Source organism: Cyrtonyx montezumae, unplaced genomic scaffold (assembly GCF_038088225.1).
Source record: "Cyrtonyx montezumae isolate F1298 unplaced genomic scaffold, pur_monq_1.0 scaffold_1, whole genome shotgun sequence".
In the NCBI taxonomy this organism is placed as follows: domain Eukaryota; kingdom Metazoa; phylum Chordata; class Aves; order Galliformes; family Odontophoridae; genus Cyrtonyx; species Cyrtonyx montezumae.
The window spans coordinates 15,323,818-15,345,696 of NW_027071825.1; the positions used below are offsets into that span (position 1 = coordinate 15,323,818).

At 36.6% G+C, this 21,879-nt stretch overlaps 1 protein-coding gene across 1 annotated transcript in view; it reads left to right on the forward strand.

The window, feature by feature from the left end:
- Positions 1-16,044, forward strand: part of BTBD8 (BTB domain containing 8) — a 32,684-nt gene extending 16,640 nt beyond the window's left edge. The window contains exons 9-18 of the mRNA XM_065741557.1: positions 83-185; positions 2,728-2,910; positions 3,680-3,817; positions 4,853-4,982; positions 7,454-7,515; positions 8,555-9,191; positions 9,586-9,673; positions 10,290-10,429; positions 11,502-13,811; positions 15,137-16,044. Coding sequence (XP_065597629.1) covers positions 83-185; positions 2,728-2,910; positions 3,680-3,817; positions 4,853-4,982; positions 7,454-7,515; positions 8,555-9,191; positions 9,586-9,673; positions 10,290-10,429; positions 11,502-13,811; positions 15,137-15,606 — 4,261 coding nt within the window. The 3' untranslated portion in view covers positions 15,607-16,044. The remainder of the gene's footprint in view (positions 1-82; positions 186-2,727; positions 2,911-3,679; positions 3,818-4,852; positions 4,983-7,453; positions 7,516-8,554; positions 9,192-9,585; positions 9,674-10,289; positions 10,430-11,501; positions 13,812-15,136) is intronic.
- The last annotated feature ends 5,835 nt before the right edge of the window (positions 16,045-21,879 follow it).

Below are 21,879 nucleotides of genomic sequence, written 5' to 3' on the forward strand. Positions count from 1 at the left end.
TCTCACACTTCAGTGTAATCACTTGCACTAGAACGTTTACTGTCATGTTTACGTAAAAAAGAACTTTTTTTTTTCCCAACAGATGGGTAGGAAAACATTTTGCAAAATGCTTGTCAGAAAGAAGTTTTGCCAGTCTACCTACTGAACTGCAGAACAACTGTCTTCTTATGTTGATTAAGTCTTTGGTAAGTAGTTGTGGGGTAAATAACTCCCAAGGATGGTACTCCACAAAGAAATAGCATAGATTATAGTATATTTTGAGTAGTTCTATATAGATAGGATACAAATAATACAAAAGAGAAGATGGCTCACCTTCATCATGACAAGGCTCACAGGGGACTCCACGTGGAAGGGACCTCCAAGAAGAGATCCTTCCCTGGTGGTGGTCAGCCCTTAAATGGGGTTTGGGAGAGGTGCAGCCAGGCTCCACCCCTTCCAATCACACAGGTATATCACCTCCACCTGTGCGCCCATGGCTGACTTGGTGCTCACCTCAGGTGACCAATCAGTGGTTCAGGCCATGATTCAGCAGTTCCCATACAGTAGTGTATAGTGTATTTTATATAAAAATAGTACTTTTTAAAAGCATATTTAGCTTTACAATGTAACTTTAGAGAGAATTACAGTAGTATTTTAGACCTGTATTGCATAGACAAGAGTGCATTGTAGACAGTAACAGAACAGCGCAAAAGTAAACCCACACCACATCAGGCCTTTGTTCCCCTCTGTGCCTATTACAATAAGTCAAGATGCTGTAGATGCAGTTTGTGCTGAAATACGTGATTATATCTTTATCTATCAGCTTTTGCACAACAAAGACTGTGGTACTGGGTACCACTCCAGCCATGTACCCAGCCCTTCCAGAAGATTTTGGAGTCTGGACTAAAGGACATTTTGGTTCCTGTTTTAGAAAATTAAAATTTATTTTGGTCAGTCTCTGTAAGACTCACAAGTGTTTTATAAACTGAAGCCTATCAAACTTCTGTGACCAGAAACTGAAAAAATAAAGCATAAGCTTCATCCGCCCACAGAACAATTCTGGTGAGTGATCATTTAATTCTGAGCAACTAAGACCCAGTCTAAAAACACATGGAACTCACTCTGAAGTTTTTAACAACTCAAAAGCCACAATGATGCTTCAAGTCACTTAAGAGAGAAGTCTAACATCAATTTTGCAGAGACTATCCCAAGTTGTGCAATCCTTGAAGTGCTCTGCTGTAGAACTTCTTAACAGTTATACCCAGCTAAACAGTATCACTCTTTTTATTCTTCCATTTATCAATTTTGATAACATAAAAGCTTATAAATATGGAGCAGCCCTTAGAGGACAAAAGGAGGCAAAGAGAAGGAGACTGCTGAGTAGAAAATCACTGGGAAGGCACAGTGATAAGCACAGAAATGTTAAAAATGAGTGTATCTCTGGGGTTTCAACTAGGTTTAAAAAAATTAACAATCCTTTTTTAGGCAAGTAAAGTGAATTTTAGTTTAGAATAGTTAGGAGAAACGTTACAACAAGAGAAATAAAATTCAGCTACAGCCCCTCCTGAAAAGTACTGATTTAATTAGATGTCGATGAAGGCATTTTATGTTTCACTGGAAGTGTCTAATGGGAGTGAACACTTACTGTCTTGTGAGCAGGGTCTAAATTCTGGACAATTCAGGAAGCTTGCAATTGAGTCCAGGGGGAGGCAAAATCAAATTACAAACACAATCTTTAATTTATCTTGTACACATATAAGCAAATTGGCTTTACTCACAGCTGAGTAAAGTAATAAGAAGCACAGCTGAACAGTGGCTGGCCATGTATTTTAACTACAGTATGCATGAAGAAAGTCCTCACTGTTTATTAACTGCATGAGCCAAACATGGTTACAATCTGAATTTAAAATTGAGTTTTCTGTGTCAAACATTTATCTGATTTGTTGTTTTCTCCACTGTTACCAATCTTTCTACATAATTTATCAGTGACCTGCTAGGTTATGCTGAGTACAGCTGTCAGTCTGTCCTGATGTACACGTGATAAATTGCATGTTCCTTTTAAGCTGTGTGTTAGCCAGTGGAAGCTGCCCTCAGTTACTGTGTTGATGATGCAGTGGAAATAGTTAGTACAAGTATGAACAAAACAAAAGCAATGACCAGGAGTAGATATTAGGAAATCAATTTCCATATTTTAAATTTAACTATAAAGACAACAATCAAGTTTCTTAGAGAAACATTAGACAACAAAGAAGGTAAATTCAGTTAAAATTCCATCTGGGAAGACTGATATTTCATGTCTGACTCCATTAAATGAGAGAAAATGATTCATACCTATAAAAATGCTTGAATATTTATATATTCTGAATGTTAGGCCATCCACACTCGCTTAAAATATTCACTTATTTCATTAAAAAATTTATAAACCCTTCAGTGACCTAAAAATAATTGACTGATTCAGTAATTCAGATTAGATTTTGTTCTGTAGTACATGACACTCAGTTGGAAAATACAGTAAAAACTACTGACACTGTTACTGCCTAACTCAGCAGGCAAAACAAAGCAAGCAGATTTTTTTTCCTTTAGTTTCAGAGCTTGATAATTCTGAACATGATAGCTAAGTCCAAATTTGCTTTCAAAAGGAAATGAACACATCAGTGAATCCTCATACAGCATTCAGAAACTGAACGGAAGCTCTTTTACAGGCAGCAATTCTTTGGGCAACAGGCTAATTTTTGCTTTTATTTTAAGAACCACAAGAATGCTGCTTCACTTTTGATGGAAAGTGACCGGCTGATCAACAGCCTTCCCCAAGTGAAGTGGACTGAGAAAGCTGTGGCCGTGGCATCTAGGCTACAAGAAGAATGCTTGACTTTTATTGGGGCAAACTTTCTACATGTAGTACAAAGCGAAGGCTTCTATATTCTGCTGCAGGTAAAAGTGCCCTCAAGTTGCTCTAGATTTCCAAATAAATCCAATTACAACACACTAGTTCAGGATGTTAAATAATCAGAATAAATTCAACTTTTGCTTTAACATACAATCATATGGGGGGGGGGGGAAGTAGGCAACGCTAAGTTTAAATAAGTTGTTGTTTAATATTAACCATATTAAGGGTTAATACCTTTTTTGAGCATGCACCTCAGTTAAAATAAGTATTCACAGAAGAATTTTGTGGGACAATCTCTGTGCTGCATAGAGATAGGTATGTACACAAACTTCACATAAGCTTCCTGAACTTTGAACCCCCAGAAAGACAGCTTGTACATATAGGAATGACTATTAGAAGCATACTCAAACTTCCACTGATTTTTGTTGCAAGAACTAGGCAGTGCCACAGATCCTAATTAGAAAATACCTGTTCATAGCAGGTAAATTTCTCCAATGAAGAGAAAAAAAATTAAAGTGTAGAAGATTAAAAAAAAAGTAAATGTGGGGTTGTTAAAACATTTTGTCTTTGAATTCAGAGTTGTCTGTGGTGACAAATTCACCATGGCATGTTTGTTCCTAAAATCTGGCTTAGGAGGAGATCTCAAGACTGTTCATTAGAGGCCTGGAGTGGAGTGTGTATGTAACGGTTACACGGGAAAATGCTCAACTTCCTGCACTGACACCACAGCAGATTCTCTCTGATAAGTAATGCTTTTGTGGATGCATAGTACATTCTTTTGTTTAAAATGTCTGCCTTTTGTTATTTTCTCAGGCACAGGCAATGAGCAGCAAACCTGACCTGCTAGAACTAATTTTTAGTGCAATTGAAAAAAATATAAATAATGAAAGTAGCTGCTTTCTTCTTGTAGCTGTGGATACGTTGTTGGACTCTGCAGACATGAAGGAGTTGGTAGGTTTTGCAATGTGCATTGTTCGTAGGACAAAGTACTCAAGTTCAGAGTTCCAGTTGCATGATGTAGTTTGAATCCAGGTGGCACAGTCCTGCAGTTGGGCAGAAAAGCATCTGCATAAATGCAAAGGCCTGCTGGAAGTGCCAGAGACATTGGCATTTGTTTAGTGGATGTTAACACTTCTTTCTTTTATGTAGAAACACCATATATGGTGTATTACTGAGAAAGTAACTCCCATGTGCACTATTGCTCTGGTGATCTTTACTGTTGCCTCACATTTGTGATGAGGAAAATCTTAGCAAAATGTTGCATTACATGAAACTTACAGAATAAGAGAGTGTAATTTGTCAACACATCTTTTTCCCATCTTTTTGTAAAAGTCACAGCTATGATTCTTGTCGTTTAAGACCTCTGAAGCAAGGACTGCCTCTCAGTCAAGTGTGTGTTTTTTGGACTCGGGGGGAATTGTCAGTCTCTGTCACACATCATGTATATTCCTGCAATCTAAATAATGAATAAAGATATTTAAACTGTGGTTGGCTGGGGATAATTCATGAATAATATGACATACTGATTAAAATCCAGAATGATGCTACAAGCAAAGAATGAAAAATAAATGCAAAATGAATTTCTGCAGTGTAGTGCTATTGTAGATCTTGGTAAAAGCAATGAAAATTTAATCAGATACATTATTTTTCCCTGGAGTATTTGACCTTGTTGTGACACAGCTGACAGTGAAGAGCTATTAAGGGGTTCATTTAAAAAAAATAAGTAAAAGAAGAAAAAAAATAGGAATGTAGTGTTTTTTAGTGCTTAGTCTGCCTTGGACTGATCTGGTGTCAAAGTGTTGTTAAAATTACCATGGTGGGCAATAATCCTTCAAAAACAGCATCTCCCTATACCAGGCTATTATAAAATATAAGTGATGACATCATTGATCTAGCTTAGGGAGTAAGTAGATTCTGAAAGGAATAATGACTGGTTGCTATGACAATATGCCTCTCGCCAGCTGCTGATTTGTTACTTGAACACAGGGTTTTACGTGCAAGATCCAGGCTCTGCGTGATAAGCTCTGGGTCTTCCTGGTTCAGTCTTTTTATGCTGTTCGTCACACAGAAGGCTGGAAGCTGATGAGGCCAGACCATCAACAGAAAATACAAGCAGGTATGTCTGATATCAACTGGCATTAGAATTCTGTAGTAATCTGTTTAGCAGATAAAATATAGGTGGTATTGTGGAGCCAGATATAAATTAAAGCACAATTTGTCATGCTTGAGGTTTCTGAAATGTTATTTTAGAATAGATGCATGATAGCATACTTAGGTAGTTTCCAACATAGTAAGTCTCCCATGCTTTTATTTAAGGAGAGTATATACTAGGAAGCAGAAATATCTGGATTGATTCACTCTTGTTTACTGCTACTCTAAATCATTTAAAATACTGCAGTGGAATTAAAAGCCTCATCTGTCTCATTTTTAAGGAGATAAGCACCTTGGAAAGATTAAATCTATAAAACAGATGATTTATTCTATGAATTCTGTTTCTGTCCTTTATCTTATTCTACATAATGCGTAAATATTGCTCGTCTCTTGCATAATGCTTCTCTCGGGCTTCGGGACTAAATGCAGCCAGCTTGCCTTCACAGTTGATTGGTATTGTGACATTGTGTGCGCTACTGCAGAGCCCCCAAGGAGCTGCATAGTGTTCACTAAAAACTGTAGCAGGCAGCACTCCCAACAAAAAGGAGTTTTTGTTCTGTGCGTTTCTTTGTTTTGAAGTCCGTAAGTATCCTGAGGGTTCGAAACCAACCATCAAGTTTGGGCTGCAGCTGAATATTAGCTTTGATGGTACAATGTTATAACAGAAAAGAATGTTTAAGACCTCTTTAAAATGAAAGCACTTTTGATTCAAAGATAAACATTTCAGTGTTCTTTCTGTTAAAGGCTTTAGGAGCTACAGAGCTGTTTGTGCCGACAGGCCGATGAAAATTTTACTCCAGAATTACAGCGTGCTGAGAGAAAGATGCAGCATCAGTCTCAGAGCATGACTGTGGGGTGTAGTCGAATAAGGTCTCACTGCTAGTGCAGAAAACAGATTTATGATTGTTTTTTTTTCCTGCAGAAGCTAAGGAGCTGGCTTCAGAAACCAAAGGGGTTTGCTTGCTTTGTTCATATGACTGTGCCCTTACTGTAAATAATGTTCAGACTTTTACGGTTGTGCTTTCAATACAAAATGAAATACTAAAGACTGAGGTGTGCCTTAGTTGTCCAAACTCCATCTTGCCAGATACTGTTTTGTTTTCTTCTAGATTAAATTGTAGCCCAGAGTTAGCATACATGTTATCTGTAAACAGCAAGGCTGCATGCATTATCTGGTTTTAATTACAGGCAAACAAAAAAACAACTACACGTAATACTGGTAGACAAATTTTAATCTTCAAGTGAAATTGGGCTCAGATAATTTCAATCAACTTTTGTCTTGAGCATTTCTGGTGATGGTGGTGTGTCTTTTAGGATTTTAACCTATACAGAATGGGAGGGAACACTGTAACGAGAGGAAAAATACCACAGGAAGACAGATGATATTACTGTGCATTTATCATTCACAGTGTCTCATGTTTTCTTAGGCATAGGTTTATATGGATTTTATCTTAATGTATTATAATGTATTAAAGTGCAGAGTCATTGATGGAAAAGGATTAGGTCCCTGCGGTGCCATTTTCAGCATATCTTGTATGATTTTTACAGTGCTACAGTTCAAAAAAATATTTTCTTTATCTTAAATAAGAATTCAACAGAATTTTTGTTTCATTGTTACAGATGGATACATTTTTGAGTATATACAAATACTACATCAGAGCATGAGGGACCGAATGAGTAATTTTTTAGTAACGTTATTTAGAAGCTCTTTTCCTGCTGAAACTTTTTTTTTTTTTAAAGGTTAACTATTGATTGTGGGTCTGTACACTGACTATAAATATCCTTTTCTATTCTGTAAACTCAATTGATTTAAAAGCTTTATTGAAAAGTGCTTCCCTCCCAGAGTAGAACAGTCAAAAAAAAAAAAAAGCATTCAGTGCCTGCAAATTTCACATGACAGTCACAGGGACAGCTCTCATGACGTGCAGCTATATGCTATTTAGAGAGGCACTGTGACCTGTGTACATTTAGATATTCTGACTTTGCCACTTTTGAAAACTAATATAATTTATCTTATTGTAGCCAATTTCCTATTTAAATAGTATAATTTAATCTATAATTGATATTCCATCAGTTAATAGGCACTAATTCTGACAGTCTTTTTTGTAAATTTTTTTACATGCCTTCAAAGGCCTCAGTGTACTTCAAGGGTTACACGAGGTTAGCTTGGATCAACAAAAGTGTTACTGTGGAGATAGGGAAACAGAAGGGTTAAACAACTTCCTTGTGGCCACATGACATTACAGATATCATATTTCTTGTTCCAAACATAAAAGTGTCTTTTTCCATTTAACTTTTCCCATGTCACCAAAACTAGCTTTCATAAAATCAAGACAGGACCTGAAAAATTGCTTTCTGATTTCTTAAGAGAGTGGGCTGAATTGTTCTGTCTTCTTTTCTGCTAAATGGTCAGTAAAGGGCTTTTCCTTCTTACAGCTGCATTTGACAAGGGTGATGACAGAAGACTTGGCAAAAAACCTGTATTCACTAGTTCTCAGGTAAACTTCATCTCCAAACATCAGAAGTACTCAGAAGCTTTTCATTATTTGTTTCATATTCAATATTAATTTGTCAAACTTAACTAACAGGCCTTCCTTTTGGAAAACTTGTATTCTATTGGTGAACATCAATTTCTGCACAATCAGTAACATCCATTATTTTGAAACCTTTTAGGACTTGGCTTTATGCAGTTAAGCTCAAATAAAAGACAGGAATTTGTGTTCAGAATCTCACATTCCCCTGTTGCTGCGTAATGAAACTGATCTGTTTCCCAGAGCAAATGGTTTGCTCCTGAGCTAATGAATCTCTGTTGTTGTCACAGCCATGGCAGCACCATGTCTGTGCACTCCCTGCCCTGAAAAAAAGTTCCTTCGGCCTCAACAATGCTTCTGTTGAGATTCACAGCAAAAATCACATCACTATTCACTAGAAAACTAGTGTGGATTTCATATGATTTGATGGTCATGGTTACAGTGTAATTACATGAAGATTCCATTTCCTGTACTTACTTCTCCATCTTACAGAATGGCTTTGCCTTAGAGTGAGGATAAGTACTGTCACTTCTCGAGTGGATACAGTTTGGTAATGGCTAAGAAAGAATCACATGAATTTTAAACTGATTCTTATGTTTGTAAAAACATATAGCCTTTATTCCTCTTTGGAAAATATGCATATGTAGCTAAAAAAAAAGTTTTCTTCCATCAGCAGGCACTAGTAATACACAGAAAACAGATAAATTCGTCTGGAGTAAAGACTCTGCTTAGATATTTCTTTACCTTCCACACAGAGCAGTGTTTTTTGCAAGGCAAAGAAATGTACATGGTATTCTAGAGGATTTCTGATATTCTTATACCTTTGAAAGGCAGCAGCCTGAGCTGAAAATATAAACGTTAGGAATTACTTCACTTTTGAAGCTTGTTTTAGATTAATGTACTACTTAGGAAATAGCTGTTTCAGAAAATCAAGTTGTTTAGTGTGAAAAATGTCTCCTGGGTTTTTTTTTGGTTTTTTTTTCTGATCCTTTTTTTTTTTTTTTAGCTAAATAAATCCATCGCTGAATTTGCTGGTAAAAGGAATACTTCTTGGGCAGAACACAGCAGGAAAGATTGCTGGGAAGATTCTCCCACTAAACGGGATAAAATGAAATCTGATGGATTAGGAGCATCTGGACATGCATCAAGCACCAATAGAAATGCTGCTAATAAGACTTCAAAGCATGAGGATGTAAAGGGAAAAGATGGCAAAAAAACAGTTTCCAAGATTAATAAAGATTCAAAACCTGGGGAAAAAGCTGCTTCACCAAAGGCTAGAGCTGTCATAAAAACAAAAATAGAAAATAATGGAAATGCAAAGGCTGAAAGCATGCTTGCCAAGCAAGATGCTGAAAAGACATCATCTTCAAGCGGACAAAAAAGTCCAGGGAGTGTCAAAGGATTAAAGAACCATGAAGGAAAAATAGCAGGTGCCAGACCTAAAGTGCTGACTGTAACCTCAAGTGTGCCAACCAAAGCAAAGCCATTGAAAAAAAACACCGGGAAGGAATCTCCATCCACTGCTACTGCAGCAGGAACATCCAGCAAGTTAACAAACTCCAGCACAGATATCCAGGCTGTCAGTGAACAGACAGAAGAATCCAAAGATGAAAAATTGGCAGAAGAAGGAAAAAAACATACTGGTAATTCGTATATACTTTTTTTAACCCAAAGAAGTTTCCTTCTGAGTTGTGCCAGGACAGTCAGGCAGTGACAAACTACCTGGGGAAGATTTAGAAGAACGCTATAAATTTATAGAGTCCCCTTCTCACCCTGTAAGTGAATATTAAGTCCAGAAAATAGTATACTATTGTAATAGTTTACTAGTTAGCAAACTATATAATAATAGTACAGTATTAAATTAAGATTGTTTTTTAAAAATCTATCCTCAACTGTTATCCATAAAGAAATGTTCTAAGTTTTACAGGTTTAGCATCAATCTGATTTTTAGTTGCTGACCTTCATATATTTGATTTCTTTCTTCAGTGATATCCACTGTATTTTATGTGATAATTAAGTTTGAATTTACTTCAACAGTGATAACAAAGTCTTCTTTGAAAACATCAAATGGAGTCACCAACAAAAAGAAGAAGACTGAGCTTGAAGTTAACGTAACACCAAGCAGGTTTGTTACAAATCAGCAGGTTGGGTTCTGTTGGTGCCTGCCTGCATGCTTGTGAAGTGTTTTTTTTGTTCAGTTGAACAATTAAATTCGCTATTAAGTTAATCTGTTCTTTTTAACCTGGGAATATTTCAGAATGATTGTCTACTGTGTGTTATTAACAAAAAATTGAATTAGTGGTTGGGAGCTATTTTGCAAATGAAAAGTTAGCTTGGATTTCCTGTTGGATTTTTTCATGCTTGTCATTTGAACGTTGTTATAAGTCATTCAGAATTCTGCATACTGGAACTGTTAATGGCTACACAAGGTGTTGCAAAATTATCACTTCTGGGATAGCTTAGGTTGAACTGCAAAAACACTGGACAGGACGAAGTTGAAACCCTGTGAAATATTACACTTGGCATTTGTATTTTTATATGTGTGTGTACATGTGCCTGTATGTAGATATGCACACAGATAGGCGAATATACATTTTCTTTCAAAAAAAGTACACATCTTAGGTTGGATTTTCACTGTTTTTACGTACATTTATGGATTAAAATACATATACTTCTTGTTCAAATATAATCAACTACTGCTGGTCTTTAGTGTGAAAGTAATGCAGATGATTTCTTTGCAGTGTAACAAGAAAAACAACTGGAAAAGCACCCACTGAACAAAACTCACAAGCTGTTCTAAAGAAAAAAGGGAATGGAAGTAGCACTGCTGCAGCACAGCAGAAGGCTCAGGATATACCTAACCATTCTCCCAAGAACCAAGGTATAGTGTCACAGGGCAATGAAACAGCCCTCCCTTTGTGTTTTTTCTTTTTTTATTTTGAGTGCAAGTATTGGCAAAATCTTCTGAACAATTCTGTTTTCCATATTTCACTTTTGGTAACAGCTCTAAACCAGTGAAATGTATCTGAGTATCAATTTTAAAAGATTTAAAAGAGAGCCTTCACTTCTACTTGTTTTCTTCTGCTTATTTAATCATCTTTGCAGAGCCTTTTACTTGCAGCTAACTTGCACCACTACAGTTACCTCTAACATGTTCAACCAAATTCTGAAAGTCGAGCATTTATAATAAGCACCAAAGATCAGGACTGCAGACAGCTTCATGAAGCATCAGTTTATGCCACCCTTGTTTGTTCATGCACCCCCAGCAGTTGCTGTACTGATGCTGACCAGCCCCAAAACAATTTCAACCATAAGTGTGAGAAATGACTGTAGAGCACAAAGGGGAAGCTCAGCATTCAGGATGGAGGTTGTCTTAACCTCATTTGAAGCTGGCATTCAGCAACAGGGGTAGGAAAGAGCATTCAAGTTACATTAGCTTACATGCATTACGATACAGAAAACACAGCTCCTGTCAGTTTATGGTCATTAGAGATCTTGCAGTATTGTCAGACAGAGCAAGGATATTAATTCTAATCATATTACAACTAATGTAATTATTGTCTGCCTACTTTTATTTCCTCTACAATATAAATTAAATACAGTACTCATCACTTCCTGTGCTAAAGTACTGTGCATGTGCAGTGTTTTTATCCCATATCATAGAGCTGCTGCTTTCTGCTCCAGTGATAGCTTCTTCAGCACCAGCTCTAGTTCCTTTACATCTACCAAGTGCTTTAGTTCCAAAGATGAAACATTAAATACAAGACGCTATTTTCATCTTGTGTTTATACTTAAGATCTCAACTCTTAGTGCTTTAACGAGCTTTCAATCCCTTAGTTGCACAAAAAGCCGAATAACCTGCTTCTCAACACAAATACACGCTAACATAAATTCAGTATGTAAATGTTGATTAGAATGTATGACCTTTATTAACGTATCTTACTGTTCATTAGGAACTGTGGCAGAGTCACCGAACTCCCTGAAATCAGGAGTGTCTCCAAAACATAATGAAGAAAGAAATGTGGCACAACATCTGGTTCAGACAACACCCCCAGAAAAACATCCTCCAGCCAAGAAGAAGAGTATTAAGCCATCACAAACACCTGTAGCAAAAACCACTGCAAAACTAGTAACACAAAAAGCTCAAGCTCCGTCAAAGCACAGTGAGATAACAAACATTAAAGACCCCAAACCAAAATTAGCTGGGCAACCTGTATTAAAATCTACCCCAAAACATTCAAGGAATGAATCTCCTGTTGTCCAGAAGAATGCGCACACCTCTGAGCACAGAAGTCCAGGACAGAAACCTGGAAAAACCATAGCTGATGTGGCAGCCATTCAGACTCATGACAACAATGAATGCAGCTCTGCAAAGCAAAGTGAATGTCTGAAACCCGCACTGGGAAGTAACAGGGAAGATGAGCTCTTGGCATCTTGTCAACCTGGTGAACAAAAATTGGGTCCTCCTGAAGGTGGAGAACACAAAACACAATCAAAATCTTCTCCTGTAACAACAGGAGAAACTGTTTCTAAATTGCACACTCCACTGCAAAATGAAATGGAAACAAGACAAATCTGTGGGAATCAGGCTGAAGTTAATCAGAATAAAGACAGAAAGGTAGCTGATAATACTGCTGAATTTCACTGTCACGCACAGTCTACTAGTGATGGATACTCAGACTTTTCCAAGGAAACAAATCAAAATGCTGCTACTTCAGAAGAATTGGTAGAACAGGCAAAAGCAAAAAAGGACTATATGGAACAAAGCGATAAATTAAGCACTGATACTGGTCTTAACCTTGTTGAAAATATTTTCCCAAGCTTTTCCAAGGGGATAACTAATAAAAAGGATGTAATACCATCTCCTCAGATTCAAACGGAGGGATTTCATCCAGCTAATGAGTCATCTGCTACATCAGCCTTGCCTGAATATCTGGATGATGTTTCAAAATGTTCCATAGAACAAGTAAGAGACAAACGTTCACATAATTACATAGAGTCTATTGATCCCACAGAAATGCCAGGAAACCATGAAAATGCAGAAATTCCCTTTGTAGATCACTGGAGTACTGGTGCTCTAGATCCAAAAGAGAGTCCTGAATCAGATACTGGCAGTGCAACCACATCCTCTGATGATATAAAACCAAGATCAGAAGATTACGATGCTGGAGGCTCTCAAGATGATGAAGGATCCAATGAGAGAGGGATTTCTAAATGCAGCACTATGTTATGCCATGATTTTCTTGGAAGAAGCAGCAGTGACACTAGTACACCTGAAGAATTAAAAATTTATGACAGCAGCCTCAGAATAGAAGTCAAAATGAAAAAAGAAAGCTCTGATCTCTTCCGTATTAATTCAACAAGTGATGATGAAATACCAAGAAAGAAAACTGAAATTTGGTCCCACCAAGAAAGTGCAAGGAACAGTACCAGAGAAACTGAAAAATCTGCTTTTGGCAATGCACAGTTTACTCAGGAAGCAGACCAAGTTTCTTCTTCTGCTGATGAAACAGAAGATGACAGATCTGAACCAGAAAATGTTGCAGGAAACATTCTTTCATCAAATGCTCCTGCTCAGCAGTTTCAAGGAATTGATAATTTAGCATTTGAAGATGCAACAGAAAATGACACTGCAAGTCAAGACTTTTCTAAAAGTAAACGTTTCAAAAGATCTGTTTTACTTTCAGTAGATGAATGTGAAGAATTGGGATCTGATGATAGAGTGGAAACTCGCACTTCACGTCAGCATTCAATAGATTCACTTACTCCTTCAGATGTATTTGACAGCGTTTCTCAGGAGCACCATGGAAAGACTTTTTACTCAAGATATTCATTGGAAATTGAAGACGGATTCTTGGATTACAAACAGACTAAGGATCAAGATAACAGAATGGATGAAAGTGAAAGGTCTCTCCAACATCATCACAGTACTGAAATCCCAGGGAAGGAGGATAGAAGTGACTCAGTGACTGAACAAAACTGTGCAAAGGAAGTACACTCAGCAGCTAGTCCTTGTCCAGGGGAAAATCAAAAAGTAAACACAAAGAATGAAGAGGCTACTGAATTTCAGCAGTGCAATGATGCAAAATCTCAAGAAAGACCGTGTCATCTCAATCTTCAAAGAGAAACTAATGCTGATACGCAAAAGAGCAACTCCTCAAAACCTGGAGAAGCCAGTAAGAATCAAATACTGATTCAGGAAGGCCAAGTGAGAGACAGTCAACCAGCACCTACTGAATACGCTAATACTGATTTACTTCCAGGTAATGTACAGAAATAGAAACATTCAATCATTCAAAAGCAAATTACTAGGGAAAGCTTTGGCAATTTGTCTGAGAGTGAATCCTGAAGTAATTTTGGCTAAAATTGCATTAAATTTAAAATTTTTTAAGTATTTCACTTTGGTACAGAATGATGGTCTGTCGGAAATATCAGTAAGTACTGTGCTGTTCAATGAGAAACATTGAAAGAAATTTTAATGTAAAACTAAAGGAAAGATTGGATGCAGATTTCTGTTCTTAAGTTATTTTTGATCCAATCTAACATTGACAGCATCTGATGGAAACTTAGTATTTGTTTTGTCAGCTCGACAACATACAGTATGTCTGAATGGGATGTGCAATAACCACAGTAATAACCTTAACTAAAGCGCACTGAACTGTTTACCTGAACAGCTATATGCATTACTGTTGTAATTTATTTATATATTTTACACAAATTTGGATCCCTCTCCCACTGAATATAACTGAGTATTTGCCATATACATCAGTGGGAGCAGGTTTGAAATCTGAGCTTTTGAGATGTCTACAATCCTAAATTTTACCAGTAAAAGCTTATTTCCTAAAATAGAGATTATACTTAGAACTGATGCTTATACACAGAAAAGTTTTAATTTGTTTAATGTGGTTAGATGGAATACTTGTCTAGGTGTTTTGTGTTTTGTCTTCTTTATACCAGTAACTTGGTCTGTTTATCTCATCAAAAATATACAATAGTGTTATCAACTATTGTGTATTCAAGAGTAATGAAAAACTGATGATGATCTATGTTCAGCCAGGCTACATAAAAAGGAAGACATTAAAAGCTGTACTATTTTTTTTGAAGTTTGCTTGCCCTTGCCTGCAGCTGCCCTTGCATGTGCAATGTAGAAATAACCCTGTGGATAAACTATTTTGCTTTTAATTATTTTCTAAGCTGACATACCTTAAGTCACCATACAGTAATCATTCTCTATTAATTCCCTCCATGCACCTTCTGGTCTAAATTTAATTTATGTAGTAAATGAGAAATTTCATGTGCATTAAATGTATATTTACATTGTCATTTTCTGTATCAGAAATTTAATTACGGAGGTTATTGTTAATTACCAGTGGTGATGGCTGCTTTAACTTGATTTATAAACCATACTTTGTTTTTTATATAGGAAATAAATACCTAAAATTTTGTCAGTTTTGTATAACCCTCCGTTATTCCCTTTATAACCTGGTTGGATTATCTTTCCTGAATGAGTTAAATTTTGCTCTACACAGCCCTTGAGGGGAGGATCATCTGCAGTTTTTACATTGTACAGTATTGTGAATTATTTCAGGAGACATAGATGATTATGACACAATGGCACAAACCTGCATATATGAGCATCGGCCTTCAAAAACCCTTTCTCCAATATATGAGATGGATGTTGGAGAAGCAATTGAGCAGAGGATGGATTCAGAAAGAGCAGTTCTTGATGTGGATTTTGAAGATCAGCAGTTTGCAGAACAGGACTGGACTCTTCTCAGGCAATTGTTATCTGAGCAGGACTCAAACGTAGGTTTCAAAAACTCTGTTCCTGAAGATCTTAACTTAGCACAATGTCTAATCAATCAGACGCTGTTTCTGGCACGAGATGGTTCAAATCCTCAGGGTACATCACAAGTTGACACATTCAGTAGGTGGACCGAACTCATGTCCCCACTTGACGATTCTTCAGCAAGCATTACAGTGGCAAGCTTTTCATCTGAAGACTGTTCTTCCCCTCAAGGGGAATGGACAATTCTTGAACTGGAAACTCATCATTAAGGTGATCAAATGTTTGCCAACTAACTCCAACCTGTTCCCAAATCTATTTTTGATGTGTTGTTTCAATACCATGAAATACTGCATCAGTCAAGAACAAGCAATTCTTGGTACTGAGGCAATCTTTCTGATATGATGAGGTAAATATGTTAATTTATAATCTAGATTTAATTGCAAGTACAGAAATTTTTCAAGTCTTAACCATATGTCTTTTCTAAAATGAACTTTGAGCACGTATTTTCTAGAATTGTTAGAAAATTAGATGATGTGAAAGATAGATCTTGGTTTCTACTTTTCCTTTTGGCCATTTAATATGCTCACTGAGCAAGAACTTAAAGATAACTGCATCTTTAGTAGGGCTACTCCCTCCTTTTTCTTTCTCCCTCTCTATATGGTGACTTCGTTTTACAACAATAAAGATTCAGAATGGTTGTGTCAAAAGGTCATGTGTACCAACACTGCTTCTAGTACTAGAAACATTTTTGTTAACAGAAAGAGGTTTCAATAGGAATCCTCTTTGGGCTTATTAATATGATCAGCTGGTTTCATCTGTTGCTGTCAGATTTCATTTTTTTATTACTTTGCTTTTTTTTTTAAACAAGTTTCTAATCTTTTTTTTTTTAAATGTTATTTTCTTTAAGTATAAGGATTCAAAGGGTCTATGCTAGAGGAAGGGCACTGCTTCTTTCTTGGAAATGTACATATTTAAGTAAATATTTTTTAATGGCACAGCACATTAATTCAGAGGAGTTGGGAGAATGCTGCTACTGTTTGAAAAACAGGATGTCTGATACTTGTAAAAGTATACGATTCAAGTCCTGGTAGAAATTATCTGGCCTGGTCACTCTTGCCTTTCTCACAGCTGTAAATCTGATGAGGAAGCATTCTACCTCCTCTTTTAGTCACCAAGAGGGAAAGTGCCTTCACAAGAGCCATATGGCAGTAAAAGGCTACTACTGTTTTTTTGGTTTTGTTTTTGTTAAAAGTGTTTTAGATAAACGCACAACTTTAGCTGACTATAACCACTCATAATAAGGTCAGTTTTGCAAGATTTTTGCAGAACTCTGTCAGTGCACCTTAATTGGTTTTTTTTTGTTCATGGACAGAAACTCTCAGATGTGTCAAAATATGACTAAAGACATCATAACTTGTCTTACCTTTGGATTTGACATAGTAAAGAGCTCTGAGGCAAAACATCCACTCAAGAATGCCACTTTGTTGCACTTCTGATACAAGATCAAAAGTGATATTTTCCCACAAAATAACCAAAGGAGGAATTATCGTTCTTCAATATCAAGAAAGCAGGAAGAAAAAAAATAAAGCTTTCCTCTCCATTTGACAATGAACTCAAAAACCCATTGAAGAAAAATATTCAATACGATAATAAAAATCTTTCCCCTACTATTTATGTAAGTACTTACTGAATTGAAAAATAACTGATAGCTAGTACACAAAGCTTCACATTTGTCATACTGGAATACAATCATATTACAGGGTTGTGGGTGGGTTTTGTTTGTATTTTCTTTTTCAGATGCAGTATAAAAACTAAATCAGATTCTCTTCTCAAGTCCCCACTGACATTGGTGCTATTCCTGCAATAGTTTTGCAATAGACCAATTTGTATTGTTCAGTTCATGTATATGTAAGGACAGAATTTGACTTCCCACAGCCACATAGTCTCTGTAGAAATAGCAGGAAGAGAAAGCCATATTGTTTTTAATCCATGCTACCAGACTGCCTGTGAGCCTTAATCAGACCAGCATCACACTGGCTAGACACTGTACAAACACAGAATAAAAGCAAGGACTTCCACAGAGTGGTTATAACCCAAGTTAAGTCAAAAGATTAAAAAAATAGATGGAAAAATAAAATCAGAATCAATATCTGTCCATCTGATCAGCAGTGGTTTCAGTGCACATCAGCTTGAATATTCCATCCCCCTACCAGAAGGGAAAATTGGACGGTGAGATTAAAGAACAGATAATGAGGGGCAAATGCTAGTTTGAAAGGTTAATACACAGACAATCAAAGCTAGTTGTGTAAGAGCTCCCAATGACCTGCAAAGTCAGGACGAGGTGTGTACACCAGATAGAACAGTGAAGGAAAATCAGTGGTGATAGTTAAAAAAAACAAACAACAGCATAGTCAAAACTATGTCTCTTGGCTGTAGTATTTTAAATGAATCAGAGCAGTAAAATTGCTTTTGTCAAAGCCTAAGACAAGAAAGGTGCAGCCAAGAGTTAATACTGAAAGCTTACATAAAATTCAATTGTGTGAATAAAGATGTCTGTATCCTACAGGGAATAAGGGAGTCGAGAAATTCAGAGAAGAGGACTTGGAAACTAGATATTACAACCATGACCTCGGGTTTGCCTATCCTGAATAATAGTTTACCAAGTGAAAAACAACCATTTAACTGTTCAGCATTTTTGGATGTTTAAAATATATGGATGTATTAAGTTTAGAATAGGTTGGACCTCCAAAAGGTGATGTCAGTAGGCGTAATTACCATTCTGGGTCGGAAAGGAAGAGTCTAGTTTGCTCTGGAAAAGCTGTTCTGACCATTTTTACACGTCACTGCTAGAAAAATTGTATTTGTGCAGCAAATCACCTATTGCAGAGAAGAAAAGAAAAAGCTGAGGCTGTGAATACTTGAAGTGTTAAGGAAAGTGGAGGCTCTTCCGCAGGATTTGCTCAAAAATAATTAGAGAAGCTAAGGAAAGTATCTAAGACGGGGACAGGATTCAAGTGAGGAAGGAATTTTTTTTTTTGAGGTTGGGTAAGAAGATGTTCCTAGGTGCGATAAAAAGGAGATTCTGTCTTCCCTCAGAAGAACAGCCAGCAGATGCCCATTTGGAAGAATATGAGAGTATTGGGAAGGAAACTGATAACATGAAGACATACGTAACAGTTAGCAAAACACATCAGTTAATGCTTACTTTGGGTCAAAGGCACAGATATTATATTCATGAAGTATAGCAAGAGAATTCAGTAAACAAACATGCTCACAGAAAACAGTCATTTGAGATAAAAATATTCACCTTATAATAAAATCTCTGAACATTGTTGAAAAAGATAGTAACAAAATTCAAGAAAAACAGCTTGCTTGCAATAATTTTAATTTCTGGGTAGCATGTGACCTGACTGTACATGTTTAATAACCTTTTTCCATATTTTAGTTGGCAAGGTTTTAGATCTACTCCAAAACCATACTGAATTCTCAATTTTATTACCAGGAGGAGCTAGCAGGCAAGGAACTTGCCATTCTTCCTCCCACACGTACTGTCCATAATGAGTTTCCCTAACATTGTCTTACTTTCTTTCAGGAAATATGTAACAAATTAAAGCACCTGTTCTAATTTCAGATTGCAGGAGAGTATTTTATAACTATGAATATATCTTGTCATCTGCAAAGTAATTACTTGCATGTTCATTCTACTTTGTTTCAGAAAAACTAAACTCTTGCATGAAGTAGGATCTGCTGTTACGTTGTTCATCTGTTGCTCAGAACCAAGACACTTGAGTAGGCATAGTTTTGCTGCCACTAACATCAAAGGAGAGACTCCTGCTGACCTCAGCTGAAGCAGGTTCAGGACTTAGTTTAACTGAATGCATGTACTAGAAATGCTACTTTTTACAATATACGTATTTGACAGTTTTCTATTTTTTATTCTAACTTAACATCTTACTATTGTAGATGTGACAAATTGCAGCTAGAAGGACTTCAATTTAGGAGTCATAATTGTATGTATTCTGTTAATATTTCATGACTGGAGTGATTTAACATTTGTACATTGATAGATTACATTCCTGCCAGGACTACGTAGGAACTGAGGACAAAAAATAGAAGCAGCAGCCCTGTTAGAACAATGACTCTTAGATTTGGAAATCCAATATAGACAAGCTTTAATCTCTCATAGCAAATCCATAGTGATTTCCACCTATATCTTTTGAACACAAGCTACATATACTGTTTTTTGAAAAATAAGCTTTACTGTGTTCAATTTTGGAAAAATCGCAGCTCAAATCTATTTACTTAAAATGAAGCTTCATATCAGCAACTACTACATGTTTAAGAAAACAAAAGATGTCACAGAAGAGGATGTTTACATTAAAAGTGGCTATCAATTAAAAAAATACTGGTTTCTATCTTTTTTTTAACCTTTGATAACTATTAAGTGATTAAGCTATATAGTGCATGCATACACATGCACACCTGTTTATCCTTGCATTTGGCCTTCCTTTTATATTTGCTGGGTAATCATCTGCTCCGTACAGGCAACTAGGCTATAGTTCTCCAAATGTGAGTAAGTGCACTTAAACATTTGCAGACTGGCTTTCAGATTAACGTTCACTTCTCGAAAAGGGTAATGGAAATGGCACTGGTAGCAGGCAATATGCATATTCATGTTTTTACGTGTTACTCAACTTAATGAGGCTCTAATCCTGATCAGCCATCTGGAAGCAGTTAAAGTAAGAGATAATTAATAATGGAAAGCCATTAAACTGCTTCCTTGATTATGACTGGATTTCCCAGCTCAGAAGACTGTTCCGTTAGATAAATCAAACTTCTGAGAAACATATCATTTTGCATCACGTGCAACAAAAGACCTATTGCTGTTGTACTATAAAATATTGATCAGATCTTCAATAACTGAAGCCTCAGTACTTAGGGTGGGAGGACCAAAACCTCAGAAACCAGATTGTTGACTCCGTTAGCAGTTACAGTTAGCAAGGACATCAATGGTCACAACAGCTCTTGCACATTAACAGAAGATGACTTAGCAGAGAGGAGTGAGTGAATACTCATGTCAGTCTGAACAGACTGGCATATACAAATCTGATGACTGACCCAATTACTCAGGCAATTCATCAGATCTTATATTCATGCAAGTAAATGTGGCATTGCCATTTTCTCAGCTTCTACTGAAGTTACCATGAGCAGCATCACATCTGTATTTATAAGAATCGGTTTATTTTAAAGCATCTGAACAGAAAGATTGATAACCTGAATAAAATTTTGTCTTACATATCCACTTGAAACTGATCTTAGTAAGAATGTAATTAATGACGAAAGTTCACATCCTCATATCTGGAATCTTTCCTTAGACCTCTGTTACTGTGGGTTTGTTCCAACCAAGCAGATGCATGATTATCTTAAACCTGTGCTTAGTGAAATCATTTCAGTTCTTCACAGTTGTTTTTTTTAAGCCCCTTTTGTACATGGCATGGCATCCTGCCTCTCCATAGAGTCATAGCAACCCACTGAAGATTAACATTACCAGACAAATCAGATTCAGTGTAGGAAGCATCAAAACTTTGTTACCTTCATAGAATGAGGTAATTTTCCACACCCATGAAGATCCACCTCTAAATAAAATCTTCTGCCTGTAACAAAATCCCTGCCTATTATCTCTGTAGTAGAGCAAGAAACAAAACCCCCTATTTTCTGGACTATCATACTCTAGTAACATAGATTAATCTTATATATGCGTAATAGGTTGCATTTGGAGGAAAGTTTGAGTCACTACCTTAGTCCATGGCTTTACAATCCTTTAATATTTTGACCATTCCTTATTTGGGAAAGTAAGGGGCATGTTAAGTTCTCAAACTGAATGCTTGCATGTTTTCAACTTGTTTGCTTTCCAAACATCAGTGATTAGGACAGTAGCTTGGGCTTAAGTAACCACATTTCCAAGTGATTCCTTGTGAGCCCACTCTTCAGGTGCCAGAATCACTGTAGAGTAGTTCCACAAGCTTTCTTCCCCATGCTACTTATTAAAAACTCTTAATTGATTTGTGTATGACAGACAAATAATAAACCCTACATGTAACTTAAATGCTGAGTCATTGTACTTCATTGAATGTGTGGACTGCTGCCAATATTTATTTTTAGCTTTGTAAACTACAATTTACTTTTTTTTTGCCATCTATTCAGTGGACCTTTGGGTCCACCTTTCTCTCCTTTAATAGGAAGAAAAGGAAATACTTCCTCTTGGATGGATTAAGTCAGCAGAGAACAAGAGAGGTGATGTGTGTGAAAATGGAGAGAAAAAGCATTAAGAGTTCATAGAAGGTAAGAAGCTTTGTGACTGCCTGACAAAATCTGATAACCGAAAGGTGCTGGTTCATAATATACAGGATATGACCTAAGAGTGTGCAGAAAAATATTAATCTTGTGAGAAACATTGCCTTGTTGTAAATGAGTTATTAATCCAAAACTTAACCCATTATCTTCATGATACGGGAGTTCTAATCCACAAATCCTTCTATTAC